The 23,660-nt window shown below is 36.4% G+C and overlaps 1 protein-coding gene across 9 annotated transcripts in view; it reads right to left on the reverse strand.

The window, feature by feature from the left end:
• The window catches only part of PDLIM5 (PDZ and LIM domain 5), a 219,392-nt gene that overhangs the window by 148,916 nt on the left and 46,816 nt on the right, over positions 1 to 23,660 (reverse strand). For 8 of the 9 annotated variants that reach the window (XM_042935867.1, XM_042935866.1, XM_042935873.1 and 5 more), the window contains one exon: positions 2,851 to 3,002. The exons of the other annotated variant lie outside the window; for it this stretch is intronic. In XM_042935867.1, coding sequence (XP_042791801.1) covers positions 2,851 to 3,002 — 152 coding nt within the window. The remainder of the gene's footprint in view (positions 1 to 2,850; positions 3,003 to 23,660) is intronic. 9 annotated transcript variants of the gene reach the window in all.

The raw sequence follows: 23,660 nt of genomic DNA on the forward strand, positions 1-23,660 counted from the left end.
AACCACATTATTTGCTCATCTCAGTTTCCTCTTCTTCCCAATTCTGCTTTACTCACTCTGTTGTAACATTTCAAAAACCTTTCTTGATATATTACTTGTACAGGAATTCCACCTCAGGTTCTGCTTCAAGGAAAACTGGATTAAGAAAAGTCTATAAAGGGAAGTACTACATACTCACAAAGCAAAGTCCATGTTCATGAAGAAAAGAGTTACACAGCACAAATACTGTTGTAGGTCATTCAGTTTGGAAGGAGAATACAAAGCAGTCTGGTTGGTGATAGATGGAATAAAGAGGATAAGGTGACTGGAAGCCAATTAAGGATGCTCGTGTCAGTGTGCCTAAATGACTCACTTGGTTAAGCATCTGACTCTGAATTTCAGCTCAGGTCAAGATCTCACCACGGTGAGATCAAGCCCCGCATCGGGCTCTGCACCAACAGCACAGGGCCTACTTGGGATTCTCCTTCCCTCTTTCTGCCCCTCCCTCACTTGTGTGCGTGCTCTCTCTCTCTCTCTCTCTCTCTCTCTGTCTCAAAATAAATAAAAAAACTTTTTTAAGTGGCTCAGTAGGTTAAGCATCTAACTTCGGTTCAGGTCATGATCTCACAGTTAGTGGGTTCGAGCCCGGCATCAGGCTCTGTGCTGACAGCTCGGAGCCTGGAGCCTGCTTCGGATTCTGTGTCTCCCTCTCTCTCTGCCCCTGCCTGTGCTCTGTCTCTCAAAAATAAATAAATAATAAAAAGGATGCTGTTGTCAGATTCAGAAATAAGTGGAAGGAAAACTATTTATTTGCTTTGAGAGAAGAGACTTAAGAAGGGACTGGTGTATGTATAGGGAAGAATTGAAACTAACTCTTCAAAGTTTTATTTTTTCCTTGAAAGGCAAAAAAATATTTCTTCAGTAGTATGTCAATGTTAAACCATAAATTCTCTTAAATGTAAATCTCTTTTCAGGTTGACAGTGCCTAACACAAGAAGCATTCAAAAACTTGAGAATTACAACAAATAACAACAGGACTCTAAAATTCTCTCTCATGTTTTGGGTCCCTGAATATCCATACTCACAAATATAAGATTATGCTGCATCTCCAAATGTTTATAACAACTCGTTGAATTCATAGTTAAGTAGCTTAAAAGAATCTTTATTAAAGGTCAGTAACAGATTACTTACATTGGAAATGCATCCAAACAAGGTAACATCTGGTTTTCATCTATTCTTAGGGGACCCAGAAGTATTTTCAACAGAAAATAAGACACTGGGTCCTGGGTCATTAAATAAGAAGGAGTGTAATGTGAAAATAATTAGGCTGATATGAAAGAAGGGATACACAGCCCAGGAAAAGAACTTATACTCTACATAAACTTTCAACTTCAGAATTTGAGAAACACCCATCACCATTTCTATTTATTTTATTTAGTTAATATCTCAGACAATTTAATCTTCTTGGCTTCATGGTATCCTTTCAAAATTCATACTTTGTAAAAATGACTATAAACAAAAATGGCTACTTTTCATATAATTAGTAACAATAATTTTGTGTTATATGTCTCAGTACCTAGAACAGAAAGGACACTACAGAAATAGAACTTTTTAGCAAGGTTATTTTTTCTCATTGACTCCTTTATATGCATTAAAATATATACCTAATAGCTATTGATATTTAAATATGAATAACCTTTGACCAAATAGTCCCACTGAAATGAATTTCTCCCACCAAAAGAAAAGGGGGGGGGAGGGGCAAGGGGAGGAATGGTTACATCAAAGTAAATCTGTAAGTCTAAGTTCACAAAAATTTCTCCTATTCAGTTTTAAGACCAAACTGATACTCTTCCAGACAAGTACATAAAATTTAGCCTGTGTATAGCCTTTAAATAGTCCCAGGAGAGACTCCAAGGAAAAACGGTTCCATAGCCAAATACGTTTGGTACCACATGTTATTCCCCTCTTAAAAATTTATAATATACACAATAATTTATGGAAGGCTGAGACGTTTCAAGGAAGAAAATGGTGTCTTCCAAATTTTACAGAAATAGAGAATATGTCTGTAATCATCAAACACAAGACTTATTTAAAACCCTCCATACCCACCTTCCCCATAAGCCTAAAGGTTCAGAGCCATCAGTCAGTCACCTTCTCCCCACTCCCCTTCACCTTCCTTCCCCTCAGCCTGATGTTATAATTCATAATAATCATAGGCAGCTAATTAAAATATAATTCTTGGTCCTTTCTGATGTTCTGATTTTGTCAGTAATTTTAGCAAGCAATCCACATGATTTCAAGGCAGCAGGTCAAATGTTGAAATGCTCAAAATGCCTGATATATTATAATCAATGAGATGATTAGCTATGCTATAACTAAAGCCAGAGTAACTTTAAAAAACAAAACAGTAAGTTCAGAAAATTTGCATTTCAAATGAGTATATAAAAAAATTATTTTTCTACCCAGGAAAAAAAGGGCAAAAGACATACTAAGAAAAAGCCAAACTAGATCTTGAAATAATACCCTCTAATATACTGCCCAGAATATTAAGGCCAAGAGTTTTACCCTATAATAAGAATTTTTAGCCTGTACTTTACTGAGAAATTTTAGGAAATCTTAGATTTTCTAAAACTGAACATACAATTTTTATGAATACATGAATACATGTCTTTTTATGGGGAAATAATCCAAAGCTTTCACCAATTTGTCATACTGTTCAATTATTCAATTTAAAAGCCTTTACATTTTTTAATTTATCTACTTGAAACAGTGGTAGTAGAAACTTGAGTTAATACCATGAATCAGATACACAAAAACACATTCCTCAGTATTGTTCTCTGAGGTTAAAAAAAAAAAAAAAATGCAAATTACCTTTGCAGAGTCATATTCAAAGAGCCTGTACAACCCTTAATCTTGTTCTGGGCTTCAAGATGAGTCATTCCATGTGCACTTATTCCATCAATGGTGAGAACCACATCGCCTATTCTTACATTTGCCTGGGATGCTTTGCCTCCATCTTTTAGCTGTAATGAATAGATTTCATTAGGAGTGTCACTCCTTAAAAAACAGAGAATAAACGCAGATGAAAATTATACTTTTGCTTATATCAAAAGAAAAGTAGATTTATATACTTTTAGACAAATTAATAAAAAGTTATCTTGATTAACAGGTAACAAATAACTTTCCTATTTCCTTAAATTCTTACTTGCTAAATTTTCTGAAAACGGTTCCCTGATAATTTCTCCATTTCTTTATTGTGTAACAGTACCAAGTGATTGTTATGAATGAGGAAGAGAAGTAGCCAAGCAAATGACATTTTAGCATCTGTAATGTGAATAGGGTATTTAAATTCTTTCAAAAATAATGTTTAGAACTCTTTAAACAGCTGTACTTTTGAGCACAAAGAGTAACACAGACAGCGGATTTAACCGAACAATCCTTCCTGTTGAGTCCAATTCATATCCAGTGTCTGGGGTACTGAATTCTTTTAGATCAGACCCAAGTATCTTTTACACTAGATATGCTTCCTGCTCCAGGCATTTAGTAGGAGGGGAAGGAAACCAGTTGTGTCTGAGACTATCAGACTTTTTTGTGTACCACAGTCTTTAATCCCCAGTTTTTCTTCCCTTCTGTATTAAATTTTCCATGTTCACATTACTCAGTTTGATCTCCTTCCAAGTTCATATATATTTCATTGTTCCAAAAAAGCAAACAAATATAAAATTACAGTAAAATGCAAGATGATGCAATTTTAATAACTACCTAGAAACATGGAACAAATACAAATCAAAAGTAACCATTCTAATTCAAATGGCAAGCTCAGAATTCATTAAGTACAAGTAGATCACACTGAATACTGGGTTGTTGGAAGACAGGTGAGACTTGGCACAAATAAAGAAAACAACCAATATTCTCTAGATACTTAAAACTAAAAGATTTTATACAGTTTCTATTTGGAATAATGAACAAATTCTGGAAATGGATAGTGGTGATGGTTGTACAACACTGTAACTGCACTTAATGCAAATAAATTGTACACTTAAAAATGGTTTACTGTTATGATTACCACAAGTTTTAAAAAACTAAAAAAAAAACACAACTAAATATTTTAGAGAACATTTTGCTAAAATTACTTCTTTTTAAAAAACTATATACCTCAACAAACAAAACATGAATTGAGTGCTACAATTCACAATTTGGAAACAAAGAAATAAATACAATGGATATTTGTATGTTCAGTTAGGCTAGGTTTTGATTACTATCAGTTGTCAAACTCTTTCCTTAAAAATAATGATCAAGGCAGACCAATCTTAGTGCATGAGAACAAATGTCTGGATCTAAAATCAAGAAAACAGTAGTGAAGGTTAGATCCATCAAGGAAGGGCCCATGTCTGTGTTTCCTCAGGTGCCTGGCACACTACAGGCCTTCACAAAATACATACTGAATGAATGGATGCCACACATTTATTACTTAACACTGGCGATGGTTTGTTTACACTGTGAAATTAGGAAAAACTAAAATTTTACATAATTAGAAATTTATTTCATTTTAAAATACAACTATCAAGTGACCAAAATAGTTCTTAAAATTATTAAGAAAAAATACCTATTTGAGCAAAGATATATGAAATCTCACAGATACAAAGTATAAAAAAAGATTTTAAACCCTTCAAAGGAAATGTTCTCTATCACATACCCAGTATATCATGATTTTGTTTTCCCTTTACGCTAACAAAAGTAATCCTTTCACAGCTGCTGAGATATTTAAGGGTAAGAAAAATTTATACTATGTTGAACACTGAAGAAATAAAATTTCGGGGCACCTGGGTGGCTCAGTCGGTTAAGCGGCCAACTTCGGCTCAGGTCGTGATCTCACGGTTCGTGAGTTCGAGCCCCGCGTCGGGCTCTGTGCTGACAGCTCAGAGCCTGAAGCCTGTTTCAGATTCTGTGTCTCCCTCCCTCTCTCTGACCCTCCCCCATTCATGCTCTGTCTCTCTCTGTCTCAAAAGTAAATAAACGTTAAAAAAAAATTTTTAAAAAAAATTAAAAATAAATAAATAAATAAATAAATTTTCCAGAGTAACAAAACAGATCAAAATTTAACTCCTATCAAACTCATATATTATTTAAATTGTCAAATAAATTCCTTTTTGTCTACAGTTTTGGGGGGCCAGTAATATTAGTCATCTTGGATTTTTGACATAAGCATCTTTTCTAAATCTCTAACCATGTTTATTATTCAATGCTCAGGACTTCTCATCACACAATTTAAACTAAAGATCATGAAGAGCCTGAACTAATGCTGTATTTAGTGGGAAAGGCCCAGCACATAGAAACAAATTTAAGTCTTATTAAAGACGACACCTTACTGAATACTCCTATGAGCTCCATTTATCTCCAAAACCACTTCCTCAGACCATCCATTCATTAGAAAGATAAATCTTTTTTTTTCTTTCTTAATTGGGTAGAATATAGTACTATAATGAATTGTTAGCAGCTAAGGAAAAACTACAAGGTCACTCATTATTTGTATAGTTCATTTTTTGTTTTTGCAAGTCTGAATAGCTTGCATTTGTTTGAAACAGTAATAACATTCTGTCATCAGTAAATCTTATACATATTATATGACAGCCATAAGTATATGTGTATTTCATAAATGTATAATGTGTAGGAAGGAAGCAGTAGTGGGAGGCTCCTGGGTCAAGCTCAGCATAAATCAAACTAATCACAAGCAAATGCTTGTCCTTTGATCCTGAGATGCATTTTTCATTACTGTTGCATAATTTTCCATAAACTTAATTGAGGCTGTATGCTTCTTTAAAAACAGTGCTTTGTGGCCTCACTTAAATTGCAAGCATACAGGGCTGCACATGTTGGAACTACCTCTGGGCTTCTTCTGTTTACTGACAGAGAAATGAAGGTAAACTAGGACAACTATAAGCTCTTCAAGAGAATGGTATCCTTATTGAGCCTCCCCATTAACCTAGATAAGAAAGGCTCTAATATTGATCACCTACACTTGGTCTAAAACCCCTAGGGATGCATTTTAATCTTTATCTGCAATTAGGATGACGTTTTCTCTTGAGAAGGAAGTCCAGTCTTTAGTAAACAAATGGGGGGGGGGGGGGGGGGAGAGAGAGAGAGAGAGAGAGAGAGAGAGAGAGAGTGTGTGTGTGTGTGTGTGTGTGTGTGTGTGTGTGTGTGTGTGTAAGGGAAAAAGGCACCAGGAAATACCCAGAGATAAATTTTCTTCAGTCATTTTAGAAGAGTAGCTCTTTGGGGCACCTGGGTGGCTCAGTCAGTTAATGTCTGACTATATAGATCAGGTCATGATCTCATGGTTCCTGAGTTTGAGCCCCACATCAGGCTCCAGGCCATGGAGCCTGCTTTGGATTCTGTGTCTCCCTCTCCCTCTCTCTCTCTGCCCTTCCCCTGCTCTCTCTCTCTCTCAGAAAACAAATAAAACATTAAAAAAAAAAAAAAAAAAAAGAGTAGCTCTTCTCACATAGTGTTTTTCTGTCCTGAGAAAGAAATGATCCAGAAAAAGTAATTAGGACTATTTACTGAGCACCAACAGTAAGTAAGCAACTTTAAGAGACCCTGTACCTTTTTTGCCATTATCAGGTAGTTTAGTCTATATTATAGATGGAAAATGAGAGCTTCAAAGGGATTAAATTACTTGCCCGTGTCCATATAGTAAGAAAACAGTACAGAGCAGAGGCTTTGAAGTGAGGCAAACATGAGGTCATATTCATGCTCTGCCATTTCTTGATTGTGTAACATGAATTTACCAGGCCTCTCTAAGCTTCATCTATCTCTCCTTGAAATGGGGACTACAATTTCACCTGCTTCACAGATCTCTTGAGCAGATTAAATAAAACCCCAGCATAGCACATACCTCACAATGCAAAATAAATGCTCACTACTATTATTATTATTATTATTATTATTATTATTATTATTATTATTATACTATGTCACCAATTCACATAGGCTGGACACCTGCTTCAAGGACCTACAGTGTAGAGAAGACAGCTTTGCAAACTGACCAGTCAGACCTTCTGGCTTCCCCATCCCTCCATCAATAAAGACCAAATATCCCTTCTTCACCCACTCTCTTCTTTCTGCTTCTCTAAGCCTAAAGTTTTCCTTTATTCAGCAACAGAACACAATATGCCATAGATCAGAACCAGCTCACCATGTCCTTTCTCTGCTTACCACTATCCAATTCTGACTTTTCCAAACTCTATTCTCATAGGATGATGACCTCGTATCTCTATTTCCCAGGTCAGTTAGGGGTTGCCACTATACCAAGAGGCCAAAGAATAAGAATTAAGAAGATAACAGTGGTGAAGAAGCCTTGAAATGGGGGTCAAGAAAGGACAGGAAGGAAAGAAGACAAGAGAACACACTGCATGAGGAACAAATGAAGGTGCCGGTACAGAGGGTAGAACAGAGAACCAAGACTATGAAAGAAGAAAGGGTCACAAGGTATCCTAGGTTTGATCAACTAGATCCAGGCCTTGCCTCTGGGTGTGTTGTACACCCAAGTGCACATGTGTAAAATAATATTTAAATTGAACATAACATCAAAATAATAACTAATCATAGAAGATTTTACACTTTGATTTGAATAACTAAAAAAACCTAAATGACTGTTAGTAATAACTATGATTTAGAGCCAATTAACTCACAGTAATACTAATGTGTCATTAAACGTGTCGTTAACTTTACTGTACTCAAATAAAATTTATGACCAAACCTCCCCAAATTCTTAGCCTCCATGCAAATCTGTGGTTCCAGCAGCATTTCTTCTTAAAACGTTTTAACAAAAGAGAAAAGTAGTACTGCATCTTTATAAAATTGCATTAAAAATAAACTAATATCTCAAGAGAACATGCCACTCAAACAAAAATCTCAAAACTGCACCAAGTAGAACATTTATCCACAAAGAAGTATGCTATTTGGGATTCATAAGGAGTTAGAGATACACCAGTTAGACTAACCCTTCACTGTAGTGAGCTTATCTCTTGAGAGCAAGCACATCACAGAAATAAAACAATCATAGAAAATTTGTAGCAAAAAACAAAATCAATGTAAACATTATAGACCTCTCATTTTTAAAAGTTAAAATCCAATATGGTAGGTATCATTTCAATAAGCTTAACTGTCTAAGATTTCTCTTTAAAATGAGTATTTAATAGAGCTGCTATATTGCCCTAAGCTTCTTCATAAAGAGCAAAATGTTTAGCCATAGCAATAACTTCAACACTGTCTTAAAATTCTCTATTGAGAGAAATCCTTCCAAATCATAGGGAATTGATGCACACAAAACCTCTGCATGCTTTCCCTTGGAAATAAGCCAGCAGTTAAAAACCTCAGAAAACAGATGTCAGCAATAGAAATAACTTACTGAAATATATATGCCTAACTATATTACAGAAATCATTTTATAATATAGATAACACCATTTAATAGTCAGATGTTTACTAAGAACAATTTATGCTGGTTCAGAAAATTACTTTGGTAATTATCCTATTATATTCTATGGGTAACAAGCAGGAGACAGGTACCTATATGATGAGCCACAACCAACATGCAAGTTTTCAACCTCTGCCTACTTTCAACAAATATGGAATGCTTGGAAATATATGACCCTAACACCATGGGTATGACAAGAATGCCCTCAGATTTATTAAATGTAAAAAAGGAATACATAAATATGACAGTTATAGAAAGAAACACTACCAGAAATTTCCCATGTCCAAAAACCATGGGAACTAAACCATGGGAAAATAAAAGATGTTATTTTTCTAACAGTGCTGTTACCAAAATTTGAATATACAAATAAAATTGTATCAATCTAACCAACAGGATTTTCTTGAGGCAGAGGAAAGCACAGAGGAAAGCCTTATTTTGAAAAAACACTTAGGTAATGGGCAATTAAAGTGTATTTTCTAGTACCTACCCTAAGATAAAAAATTTGAATCCAGACATATAAGCCTCTGGTTCAAAGTCTGTAGGTGTTTATCTCCCACATATTTCCCAGAATACCATGGATGTGACTTTCTGCACTGCCACCCTCCTCCCACCCCTCCCCCTCCAAGAAACACATAAGAATGTATGAGCATTACACCAAAAAACAGAGAACTCACAGAACTTGTTTTCCTGCTGAACAATGAGTGCTCCCCAATCGTCACCAAATATCACAAATAAACAGAAATGGTGGGAGTTTTTAGCCATTAAAGTGAGAAGTAAAGAATATTTGAGAAGTGCTGAATCAGCTTTTCAAACATATCCTTCAAGCCACTTTTTAAATCCCAACGTATTTCCTGTCACTCTAGTACTTAACTAATCCACCTTACAACACTATGCTCAGCGCTGAAAGCTGTGCTGTCTTGCATGATCTATCTATTGCTTCTATAGCGGTGGCACCTCAACCAGCCTGTATATGCTACTCAACTACACAGAAAAAGATAATCTCTGACCTGGATGTCTAATGTGAACATGCCCCTTCACTATTTGAGGCTACTCTGGATTCATTTTAATACTCTCTTCTGTGAAATAAAATGATTTCGCTTTTTGTATGTTAGAATGACGAGATAAAACAATCACTGAGGTCTCTCTCTGAGTAAATTTGTGTACTCCTGCCTGACCCATGTGAGTGGTGGTTACTCTAACTATGGGCCTTATTTTCTGGCTTATGAGTCAAACTGTCATCAGTTTTACCCAAAAGTCTGAGAATACACCTTATATGGTAGCAATAAAGCAAATACCTTAAAGTGTGTGTCATTGTGCCTCACAAAACCAAAGGGAAATCAGAGGGTGATTATGCCTTCTCTTTCTTTATGTAGTCACTGAGCTACCTAGTTCAAACACAGGGCTTCTGTTAAGACTGTTTGTTCTAGTAGTCTAAATCTCTTTTCCATAATGAATCCTTCTTTATTAAAGTAACATCTTTATTCTTCTTGACCAGCATCCTAATAAAATAGAAACATGCCTTCTCTTTTTTTTTTTTTTTAACATTTACTTATTTTTGAGAGACAGAGAGAGGCAGAAAATGAGCAGGGGAGGGGGAGAGAAAGAGAGGGAGACACAGAATCCAAAGCAGGCTCCAGGTTCTGAGCTGTCAGCACAGAGCCCGACACGGGGCTCAAACTCACGAACTGCGAAACGATGACCTGAGCCAAAGTCAGATGCTCAACCAAATGAGCCACCCAGACGCCCCAAAACATGCCTTCATATACTGTAAATCACTATTAACACACCACATAACACTTTCATTTTATACTTAATCCATATAGGTTTACATCCAAAGACTTAAGGTCCTTTGTACTTAATGTGTGAATATAATTCTACCAGAATGTGAAAAGCATGGTGGTTTATAAAAAAAGAATGCATATACAAACATCTTTAAATCAAACAAATTTGTTAATTACAGATATTTGTGTTTTTATGTAGTCCACTTTATAATGATAAGGAAAATGATAATAAATGTTGCAGATAACTATAAAATTTTAAAATGAATTGGTCAACTCTAGTTTACCTAAGAACAGATTAACACTGTAATACACACAGTTTCAACCCTCCCTCCTTATCAGGTTCTGGTCAAAGATGAGATGAATCCCCTGCAACTGTGTGCAAATTATGTGCAAGTATGCATGCATTTTCCATTGACTCAGTCCATAGCTTTCCCCAAATTCTCAAAGGCATCTATGACCAAAAAAATGTTAAGAATGAATGATTTAATGAAACCTTAGAACAATGTTTCTCAAAGTGTGGTTCCTAAACTACCAGTAGCAGCATACTTTTATGACACAAGGAAAAAATTCACTAGTCCTTTGAAAATCACAATCTAAAGTTCTTTTTAAAAAAAAAATTTATTTATTTTGAGACAGAGAGAAAGAGAGAGAGTGCGCATGAGAGCAGGACACAGGCACAGAGAGAGGGAGAGAGAGAATCCCAAGCAGGCTCCGTGTTGTCAACTCTCATAAACCGTGAGATCATAACCTGAGTCGAAATCAGAGTCAGATGCTTAACCGACTGAGCCACCCAGGCACCCCAAAAATGTTTCAAAACAAGAAATCCATTAGCATCAAGAAAATTTAAGAACTCAAAGCAGGGTTAATATTTATTTAATGTGGTACAAAATCATGACTTCACATGCTAATGGCAGGTAACTGTTAAAATCACTAACATTTAATAAGGGCCTATTCCAGTAAGACACTACATTTGATACTGAATTCAGAAAAACAATATAAAGAACTGATATCGTCCTCTCCCATATCTACTATTTAACTTTCACATGTGTATGTAACTCTCCATAAAGCAATGCTCCTCAAACTATCTGCGGTGAAAGACACTGTGAGGAAAGTTTTTCCCCCGTCTGCCTTATACCAATTCTTCTGTAATCTTTAATGAAGACAAATTACTGGAAAACAAAATTTAAAGAATATATAAAATATAAGACCAAATTTCTTATCATCAGATTCAACAGACATAAAATTACTCTGTCAAACTACAAAAGTTTCTAGATACCTATTCATTTCTGTCCTTATTTCATCTCAAACTCTAACCAACAGTTTGCTGGGCTGCAGACCAGAAAGATGTTTCTTCTAAGCAATGACTATGCCTTTTATGTCTCTATAGGTCTATTGTACATGGACTTAAAATTAAGACAGACTAGGGGCAACTGGGTCGCTCAGTTAGTTAAGCGTACGACTCTTGGTTTCAGCTCAGGTCATGATCTCACTGTACATGGGTTCAAGCCCCATACTGTCAGCATGGAACCCACTTGGGATTCTCCCTCTCCTCTCTCTCTCTCTCTGTCCCTCCCCCTCTCGCAGGGCATGCGTGCATGTGCATGCGTGTGTGCTCTCTCTCTCTCAAAATTAATTAAAAAAAAACCACACAATAAACATTTAATGAATTACCAAAACAGGCTATTGTTTAGTAAGTTAACTGATTTCCAATTTCCTTTGTTCTTATGTTTAACATAAAGTGATGAAAGTATTATACATTTATTATGGCATACTCAACTGATATTTTCTTCAGGAACTGTTTTTAAAAAGATATGCACATTTAATTTTTTGATCTATGATACTAGAATGCCAACAAGAATATTTGCAACCATTTATAATTCTACAAACTGTGCATGAAAAGTGTTATCCCACACTCTTGCAACTCTTAGTATTACAAAAGAAACTTGAGGGTAATTCTAACTCTAACACTAACAAATCCTATGACCTTGGGCAAATCATTCACATGTCTGGCCTCATTCTGCCCAGCTCTATAAGAGAGCTGGACCAAATGTTCTAGGGTCCCTTTTAACTCTAAACCATAATAAATATTTATACAGACTACCATCTCTCATTAGTCTAAAAGTCATTATAATTAGTATCCATTACTCACTCTGGCATTAAAATAACTTTTGTACTCTTCACTAATTATATATATTATTTTTATTTCTCTATTATAAAACATTAAAATGACAAACATGACTACTTTTCAAAAACTTAAAACTGTATCAACATTAGAAATCCAAAAGGCTAAGTTTCAGAGCTAACTAGGAGGGAAGAGAATCTAGCTTATCTTCATTTTCAGATCCCAAATGATTTTTTCTTCTAGGATGAATATTAATTCTATTATATATTTAATTCTAAGGGACAAGAATCTTCCTACTGGTAGTACCTGAGCTTTCTGGCATTTAATGCTGAATCATGCATTCATTTGTTCATATACATTCACTAAATGATTACATATGGACCAGATGCTAATGACTATAAGAATGAATTATTAGGCTAATGGGGAAAGCAAATATTCATTTATTCCATCATTTAAGAAATACTTAAGTGTCTATTATGTGCCCAGTTGTTCTAGGCATAGTGATACAACAACGAACAGAATGAGGTCCTTGCCTTCATGGAGCTTAAATTCAGCCAGGGGGAAAGAGACAATCAACAAATAAACATGAAGATAAATAAAATATCAAAAATAAGTATTAAAGAAGAAAAATAAAGAAGAGAAAGAGGACAAAAAGCATCAGGAGATGCTCTTTTATGGTAAAGTAGTCAGAAGAGACTTCCTGGGGTGGTGACATCTGAACAGAAACCAGAATGAAGAGAAAGCGCCATGAATAGATCTAGAGGGAATGCACTCTAGGCAGCAAGACAAGTAAAAGTAAAGGATACTCTGGGACACTAGAGAGTAATAAATGTATAAAAGTTATCAACATAAATACTGGAATGACTAATATACCTAAATGACATGAAGAAGGTTTGTCAGGGATATTGACAATTGTCCTGAATGTTAAAATAGAAGTTGGAATTTGCAGAAATAAAATGGGAGCGGTATTATGTGTTCTGGGGAAAAATAAAAAGCATGTGAAACACATGATGATATAAAAAGTACTACCATTTCCAAGGTATGGCAAGTAGTTAAGGGTGTCTACATTCTAGGGAGAAAGTGACACGGAAACTAAGAGCCCAGGCTGGCTAGGCTGCCAAAAGCCATACAATAATGGGCACAGTATACGACAATAAATAACTTATGAAGAATGTGAATATACCTCTTGCAGGGTTTTTTTTTTTTTTTGGTTTTTTTGGTGTTTTTTTGTTTTGTTTTGTTTTATTTTGTTTTTGAGAGAGAAAGACAGAATGGGGGGTTGGGAGGATGGGGCAGAGGGAGAGAAACAGAGAGAATCTTAAGAGAAACAGAGAGGCACAGAACCTGACATGGGGCTCGATTCCACGACTGTGAGACCATGACCTGAGCAGAAATCAAGAGTCAGATGCTCTACCAAATCCACTACCCAGGCACCAAGAATCTAAATTTACAAGCTGCTTCCACATCAACTAGTGTGGTCTCCTTAAAAATGCCATTGCCCAGAAAGGACTGCTTACATATGCAACTATCACTCCCAGATGCCATACTGTTTCTAAGAAATCCACGCTTGTCAACTCCTTGTTCCTTTCAGTGCTTCTTGATTGTGCACTTGTCCCTCATCCTGTGAAGATGGGCACGTCTTCATTCCATTCCTGTCTCAGGAAGTGTGGTCTCAGCTTCCTTTGTATATCTGTAGCCCTCCAGAACCAAGACCCGTCAACACTTAGATGAAAGGAGTTAACGTTTCCTTTTATGGGACTATTTTATTCATTCTGCTTACAATTTGTTGAGAAAAAAAATCCTAAGGATATTTTTCCTTCCAGTTCTTTTTGTATAGGTCAGAACTACCACCAGTACCCCCTAGCAGGTCTCCTGTGCCTTCTCTTGCGGTTCCATGTTTATTTTTCTAACCCAATAAACTTGCCTGCACAGTTGGCTTTTATCAAGATAGCACCAAATGTTGGTAGATCACTTCTAGCACTCTGGTCTCTAGTCACAAAACGTCGATTTACTTTAAATGTTTCACCTCCTCCACAGAAAGCAAACACACAACCACAAAGAACAACTAGAAATGGAAAGGAAATGTTCTTAGGTCAATGCCACTATTTTTTTTTTTCCTTTTTTAAACTAAGAGTAAAACAGACTGGATCAACACTGAATGACTCTTGTTCTGGTGCAGTTGGTGCACCATATGTTCCTGAGCTTTGGGTGACACTGGATTTGGCAAGGGACAGGCTGCTGATAGCAGTTAAGGAAAGTTCATTAAGCAATGTCACTGCTCACAGTTGTGTAAAGTCTACTCAGGGGTGGGAGTGAGGGAATGGAGGGGGTAAGATTTTGGTTTGCCTAAGAGAATATGCCTGAAGCATTCTGTCTGCTGTTTCATCTTCACCCTGTTTCCCACTTTAATAAATCAAACCACCTCTTTCCTCAGAGTAAGGGCCCAGGGATCACATTAAAGCCATGTTGTTAAAGAAAACAAGAATTTATTAACAGAAGTTACACGTAAATCTAGTAGGATCTATGTGACGCTTTTCTTGTATACATCACTACCAAATGTTGGTCATTACTGAATGAGAGATTAATGTACTTAAAAGTCTTTGGTTATGTTAGAGTAGTGGACATGGGTTCCATTCCTTCAGCAAACCGTTATTGAGTACATAAAATACACGAGTGCATAAGGAACGCCGTGTGTGTGTGTGTGTGTGTGTGTGTGCGTGTGGTAGGGTAGGAAAAGGGAGGTAACACACAGTTATACTTTTTAATTGTTAAAAGTATGTAAAATTAACAGATAACATTTACAACACTAACTACCGTCTCTTCACAAAATCTTCCATTTCTACATGTAAAATGACAAAAGATCAGATAACAACAAATGTTGTATTTGCTCTTCTATCTCACAGGTTAACATTTTGCCTTTTACAAACATCACTTCCATACACACAACGTCTATTCAAAAGTTAAACATTAAGAATACATTTCCAGGAAAATCTATCAACCACCTGGCTAGCTTAGTTATTATTCTGTGCTCGCAATCATTACAAGCCATTTCTTCAACTTCCAAGCAATATTAGAATATCATTTCAGTTAGAAAACTTTTATTCCAGGAACAAAAGCCTCTAACTAGTCCATGAGTTCTCCAGCTACTCTGTTCAACACAAACATAACCTAGAGACCAACATGCTCAGATGTAATATCTATAGGTCAGAAACACTGAGGTAAGAAACATATTCCTTGCAACAGATTCTTTAATCACAGGCACACTCCATGGACTAAACATTGTTCTGGCACAAAACCAATGGAATAGAAACATACATTTTTACTGAGAATTCTCTGAAGAGTTATAGCAAGTTTCAGGTGTAAAGATTTTTTTTCAAATAAATGTTATTTTTGTTTTGTTGCCTTTTATTTTGTTTGGATAGAGGAAGAAGGGACACTAGGCATTTTGCTCTCCCTAAGTGATATGCAAACCAAAAACTCCTTGAAGCAATGCAAAAGATAAAAAACAAAAAACTGGCAGATAACACCCACCTTTAATTAAAATGGATTTTTTAGTATATTTATTCTCTTCACTCCCAAATCTAGAACTATATTTCATGAGGGGTGCCTGGGTGGCTCCATCGGTTGAGCGTCCTACTTGAGCTCAGGTCATGATCTCGCGATTCATGAGTTCAAGCCCGCATCGGGCTCTGTGCTGACAACTCAGAGCCTGGAGCCTGCTTTGGATTCTGTGTCTCCCTTTCTCTCTGCCCTGCCCCCCCAACCCTGCTCATGCTCTGTTTCTGCCTCTCTCTCAAAAAATAAACAAACATTAAAACAATCTTTTAAGTAAATAAATAAAACTATTTCATGAAATCTCCTTTCTTAAATTTCACTTGATAATTACTACACAATCATAAAAAATCATTAACACAAGCTCTATTTTTTGAAGTTGATTCAATATTTGTTTCAAGCAACATTTTTTTGTAATTTAAATTTTAGTTAACATACTGTGCAGTATTGGTTTCAGGAGTAGACTTCAGTGATTCATCACTTACATACAACACCCAGTGCTCATCACAGCAAGTTCCCTCCTTAGTAACCCATCACCCATCTAGCCCATCTTCCATCCCCCTACCTCCATCAACCCTCAGTCTGTCCTCTAGCATTAAGAGTCTCTTGTGATTTGTTTCCTTCTCTCCTCTTTCCCCTCCCCCCCTTCCTATATGTTCATCTGGCACCTTTTTACAGACTTAGGAGGTATGTATATCAATTTTTAAATGTGAAAAAAACAGGGTATAAAAGAGAGGACTATGCTGGGCTGTGGAAAAAGGATTTAAAAGCTCTTTATTAACTTGAAGATACATAAAATATACAGTGATAAATCTACAACCCAGTATTTAGATTCAGAAGCAAAAAAAACAAACAAACAAACAAAGAGAAATTCAAACTGAATAAAATCTTTTGGCTTGACAAGCAGCCCACAAAAACAAAATCAGAGTAGTGCGCCTAGCTGGCTCAGTCAGAGGAACATGCACCTTTTGATGTCAGGCTCATGAGCTCGAGCTCCACGTTGGGTGTAGAGATTACTTAAATAAACAAAACTTAAAAACTAAATAAAAAAATTAAACTGGGGTGCCTGGGTGGCTCAGTGAGTTAAGTGTCTGACTTCGGCTCAGGTCATGATCTTGCAGTTCATGAGTTTGAGTCCCATGTTGGGCTCTGTGCTGACAGCTCAGAGCCTGGAGCCTGCTTCAGATTCTGTGTCTCGCTCTCTCTCTGCCCCTCCCCTGCTCACACTCTGTCTCTCTCTCTCTCAAAAATAAATAAAAACATTTTAAAAACGTAATTAAATTAAAAAAATAAAACCAAGGAGATTTTAGAAGGCCATGTCATCCTTATAAGTCAATAGTGTGACAATCTGTTGGGTTTTTTAATTATCTTTTTTTAATAAATGTTTATTCATTTTGGGGAGAGAAAGCATGAGGGGGGAAGGGTCTGAGAGAGGGGGGACAGAGAATCTGAAGTGGGCTCTACGCCAGTGAGCCCAATGCAGTGCTTGAACTCACAACAGTTAGATCATGCCCTGAGCCAAATTCAAATGCTCAACCGACTGAGCCACCCAGGCACCCCTTTAAATTATTTTTAAGTAGCACTATAGTCTTAGGCTGCACTTAAAACAAAACAAACAAAAAAAGCACTATTCACATTAGGAAAAGTGTTAGTTCCGCTGTATTCTATATGTTTAGGTCATATCAGGAATATTATGTGTAATTCAGTACCAGAAAAACAACCACAATTAGAACAGTGAAAGACCCAAAAGGCATATCATACAAGGAATTACTAATTAAAAATAGATGGTGTTGAAAAGACAGTATATAATTACTGTGTTTTACAAAGCAGTGATTCCCACACTTGGCTGATCAAAATCTTGCGGGGAACTTTTTATGTTAAGTACAGACTATGGAGACTCATTACAAGAGATTCTGATTTAGAAAGCTTAGTGAGGACCCAGGAATCTAATAATCCTCTGAGCAGGAACTAGGGCCCTTGGGTACAAGTTAAAGAAAGAAAGATTTCTTTTCTCAGAACAGTTAAGAACTTGAAAACATTCAGAACATTCCAGAAACAAAATGTTTTCCTTGCAAAGTAATGAGATTCCTATTTCTGGGTATGTCTAAGCAGAAGGCAGACAGCCATGTGCCATGGGCACTATATAGGACATATGAATCTGAAAATGAAAAAGAGTTAAGTATTCAATAAATTATTGGTGAGTAAACAATCAGACACAAGAATATCATTCATTACACAATTTTAGTTACACATAGTAAATGGTCTTTCTCCATGAAAATAATACCATGAAGTTCTGATTTTCATTACATATCATAGTTAGTTCAATCAGACTACAAATATTTTTGCTTTACTTAGGTAAATGCCATAAAATGAAATACGAGTTTCAATCTAGCTAGAGTTCAGAGAACCTAGATTTTTATTATTTTATCATTACTAAATAATAAACACACTAAACTTTCTGTTAAACTGTGATGATACTGGTAAATGGAAGAAAGAAGACAGAAGGAGGACTCTTAGGCCAGATAGAATTCTTATTCAGGGTACTGTAAATCACCTCCACATAGGATATTTAAATTTTCCCATAAAAATGTAACAGTAATCACTCCAAACAGGAATAAAATGATATTGTGTGAGCTAACTAAACACAGTCAATTTCCCTATCATTCTGCATTTACTATATAAAACTTTCAGGTTAAATAATTTAATGTTATATCAAGTTATCACAACCTGCTGTTTAATAGTAACAGAAACAAGCAAAATAGAGTGAGAATATAAAAGTGTAGAATTCCAAGTGATCCAGAGTTAGATGCTCAAATGACTTCTCTTGAGTGTTTGAAAGATAAAAAGCCAGTCTCAGGTATCAAAGGTGGTACACATAATCAGATGTTTGGGCCTTTTGAAACAGGACTACATCGAACACTGGGTGGTTTAACTGGTAACCAAAGAATTCCTTCTGGTGGCCAAGTGACAGATACAAACAGCTAGGAGGAAAAAGCCGGCGTAACTCTAAAATAAATTCACATATGACCTGGACAATGTTAGAGCTATTCTTGTACCAATGTGAAGGTGCAGCATCAAAAAACAGCTTCCTCCTAAGTGATGATAAGCTATTATAAAACTATTATTTTGGGAGAGGAGGGCGAAAAATACCCATATTACTCAATTTAAACTTCCACTGGCTTAAGAGAGGTTAAGGAATCTTTTGCAATAAGGAATTTTTGTAGTAATAATTTAAATACAGAATTAACACGGAAGAAAGTTATTTGCAAAACTAATTACGTCCATCACTGAACTCATCTGTCCTGAGCTCCTACAAGCTGTTTAAGGGAAAAAAGTGGTGGGGTGGGGAAGCAGTTTGGACTATATAATTCAAGGTGCCTTGCCACTATAGCATTAATCTTTCCATGCCCCTTTTGTGACTAATGGTCCCATGGAGATATGGGAAATCATTTAAGAAACACGCAACATCTACCATTTCCAATCAGTCATTATTACAAACTTGTTTGCTGATTTAAAAAACAACAACACTTTCAAAATGGCAAACTAGAAAGGAAGAAACCTCATCATGTGCCCATCCTATGAAATATCTGGTTAGTACCTACACCAGTGGCAACATCCATAATTATCTATTTCAGCCCACTACCCAGTGCAGGCTTGATGCTAATAGTAAAGAAGAAGAAAGGACAAATAACATTGGAGAGTTAGATGTTTTACATGTATTAACTCATTTAACCTCACGAAAATGCTGCAGGGTAAGTACTAGCATTGCTAATTTATCAGTGAGGAAAGTAAGGCACAGGCCGCTTCAGCTACTAGTCTAAGGTCACAAAGCTAGGAGGTCACAGCACTGAGACTGGAACACAGGTAGTATGATTCCAAAGTCCATCTTGTGACCACCAGCTGAGCTGCCCTCCCACCGCACGTCTCTGCCACTCTCCCTCCAGAGATAATACATTTCACTCTCCAGCCAAATGCACATGTTTTATTCTTGAACAGTTTACTCCCTAAATTTCATCTATCTTTCCTCCTACTTAGATAAACAAGGCTGGCTAAAGCAGAAAGGAAATCACTCGCCTTGAAAACTTAACTCTAAATTGCCGCCCTAATTAACTCTCACTAAGCCTCATCCACCTTCCAGGAGAAACACACATATCCAAGTATCACATTAATTTAAAAAAAAAAAAAAATCCTCAAACTTCCTAACCATCCAGACCAAAAAGAAAAAGAGAGAGAAAGCAGAGGGAGAAGAGGGAGGAGGAAGGAGAAAAAGGGAAAAGGAATTGAAGGAAGGAAGGGAAAGTGGCACAGGACAGAACCCCCTCACATCTCCTTTCTTCATTTTAAAATCCCTGCAGTTCTCCTACTGAATTAGTTTTATCCAAAATCCAACTCCTAGGCTCCTCTGGGGAGAAAAGAGGTCACCCTCCGCAGTTTCTACCTTCCAAGATCGGATATTTTACCCTCTTTCCTCCCAACATTTTTACTTTGGTAGGAGGATCTTCCCTGGCACATCCCTGATGAATGAGGTATGGAAGCCCCTCTCTGGGGAGACTAGTGAGAGAAGAAAAAGACCAGTTCAAATAGGACTGATCAATGAAATAAACAAGAGCACAGCTGCTCAAAGGGCCTGTGAAGACCTGCTCTTTAAATCTCCAATCTGTTTCAGGGTAACACTTTTAACAAAAATACATCAAAAAAATTATCAGAAAATTAATTCTAAAACTATATAAAATATAAGCAACAATTTTTTTAAATATTTATTTATGAGAGAGAGAGAGAGAAAGAAGGGGAGAGGCAGAGAGACAGGGGGACAGAGGATCCGAAGCAGGCTCCATGCTGTCAGCGCAGAACCTGATGCAGGGCTTCAACTCACAAACAGTGAGATCATGACCTGGGCCTAAGTCGGACAATCAACCTACTGAGCTACCCAGGCGCCCCAAGCCAACAATTTTTATTATTACATTCAACAGACTGGAAATTACTGGGTCGAACTGATGTTAAGAACCTCTAAACACTTTCCATTTCTAACTTACGCTACCACAAACTGACGGCCCTATGGACAACACTTTGAATAACGCTGTTATTAGAACATCAAACACCACTTTCTGTGTCCTAAATATCATACTTGAAAGAGCTACAAAAACTTTTAGAAATTTAGAAAAAATACTTTTTTTTCTAAGTGTCAACAGGGATTACCAGAAGGGATAGGATAAAGTGATTACGGACGACTTTTAAAATTTCCTTCTTATACTCTGTATTTTAAAAATTAGTAGAATGGGGGGCACCTGCGTGGCTCAGTCGGTTAAGTGTCCGACTTTGGCTCAGATCATGATCTCACGGTTCGTGAGTTCAAGCCCTGAATCGGGCTCTGTGCTGACAGCTCAGAGCCTGGAGCTTGCTTCAGATTCTGTGTCTCCCTCTCTCTCTGCCCCTGCCCTACTCACACTCTGTCTCTGTCTCTCAGAAAGTGAATAAATGTTATTTTTTTTTTAATTAGTAGGATGAATTTAAAAAATATTTATCATTTCAATTGCTGTAACTTATGATATATAAATGCATGAATACTCAAAAACATCTTTTCTGCCTTTTTTTTACACTTTCTTATATTCTCCTTCCTTTCTTTACACAGCTTTCAATTCCCCAGTGTAAAAAATAAAAAATGTATGCACAACTAATGTAAAATTTCCTGAGGATGGATATTATGGGTATTGATCCCCTAGTCTGGAAGATATATCAAAATGCTTACTGTGTTTACACATGTCCCTTTGGCTAAAAATTGATGTCAGAATTCAAGGATGTTAATAAAATTCACAACTTTTCTAATACTATTAGAAGGTTTAGATGCTCTGAAAGGAGCTGCTTTTGCTGTTAGGCACAGTGACTTTTTCAGAAAAAAATTTAACTTTGAGTTATTTAGGTATGAACAGTCACCACTGTCAAAGTAATAATCATTTTTTAAAAATCCCCTGCCACGTACAAAGCTTTTATATTAAAAGAGTTTGTCCCACAAAGAAAATACATACAGTTATGAAAAGCATATAAACATTATTTTTCACTTATCAAAGAACTAAACTATAAATGTGATAACTGCTGCTGCCAGGGTGTGGGGAAATAGGCGTTTTCATACATTACTGGTGGGCAATCTGGCAATGTATATTAAAATTACAAATGTGTCTCACTGTATTCAATGGAATACTACTCGGCAATGAGAACGAATGAAATCCTGCCATTTGCAGCAGTGGATGAACTGGAGGGTATTATGCCGAGTGAAATTAAGTCAGGCAGAGAAAGACAGATACCATATGTTTTCACTCAAATGTGGATCTTGAGAAACTTAACAGAAGACCATGGGGGAGAGGAAGGGGGAAAAAAAAAAAAAAAAGAGGGAAGGAGGCAAACCATAAGAGACTCTTAAATACTGAGAACAAACTGAGGGTTGATGGGGGTGGGGGAGGGGGAAAGTGGGTGATGGGCATTGAGGAAGGCACCTGTTGGGATGAGCACTGGGTGTTGTATGGAAACCAATCTGACAATAAATTATATTTTTAAAAAATTACAAATGTATATACGTTTTTTGATGCAGCAAGTCTACCTCTGGAAATTGTCCTACAAGTATCTTCACACATGAGTAAAATCATGTACAAGCGGTTCTGGTGCAGTATAACATGTGCTCCAAAAAAACTCTGTGCTATGCAAAATCATGCCATAAGAACCTCATGGAAAAAAAAAATATGGTTTATGGAGAAAATATGGCTTAAGGGAAAAACAGGATTAAGGGCACAGCACTCTAGGATTTTACCTTGAAAGAGATCAGAAGTTTGCTAGAAATGGGCTATAGCCCTATGAGTTGGTTATTGAGACATGAGAGAAAGGGTTATCTGAAATCGAAAATTAAGTTATAACACCAGATGTGGATGGAGGTAGCTCATAACACATTCAATGAATTAAGGAAATGTTTACAGTATGTGTGTTTTGCGTATTCCTAAGCAGCTCACTTCAGCTGGGTCCTGTTTTCTATGTTCTCCTGGTTTTTCTCCCAGACTAAATCACACAGAAGCAAATGCAGGATTCACATTATGTTCAAATTGTTCCCTGACATATCAACAGTGTTGTAACAAATTCACGTATTCAGAACAAACATAATAACAGAACTGACTGTATGTAGCACTGTTGGTAAAAGTAAGTTATGAGAGATCTAAACAGTGAAATTCTCTGTAATTATAAAACAAACAAACAAAAACCCAGGAATTATCTGTCAAATATACCTCAATAAAGCTGAAAACCATAAACAAGCTTCTAAGTAATGACAAGGCAAGATCTATAGATAAGCACAGATTAAGTTACCAAAAACAAGCAAGGCAGAGAAGAGTAGGCACGAAATGCTGTGATTTGTATAGGAAAAGGGGAAAAATAAACACAAATTCACAGCTGTCTCTCCACATGCATAAAAAGGATACTCAAATAATTATTAACCATGGTCACTGATACAGAGGCTGGGCACATAGAAGACACAGGTAAAAGGTTACTCATTTGAAACTGAACACACAGCATACCAAGTAACATAGAGATTACTTACTCTACATGTTTGTTACAGTTTCTTACCTGAACCTCAGGACTTGAAATGTATGACTTATTCACTAGATAAATAAAATAAATGAATTAAAGTTTAAGTTTACTCTCAAGAAAGGGAAAGAGAAAATATACTTTTTTTCTTCCATTTTATATTTCAACTCCTATAACTGAAT

This window comes from Panthera leo, chromosome B1 (assembly GCF_018350215.1).
Source record: "Panthera leo isolate Ple1 chromosome B1, P.leo_Ple1_pat1.1, whole genome shotgun sequence".
Classification (NCBI taxonomy): domain Eukaryota; kingdom Metazoa; phylum Chordata; class Mammalia; order Carnivora; family Felidae; genus Panthera; species Panthera leo.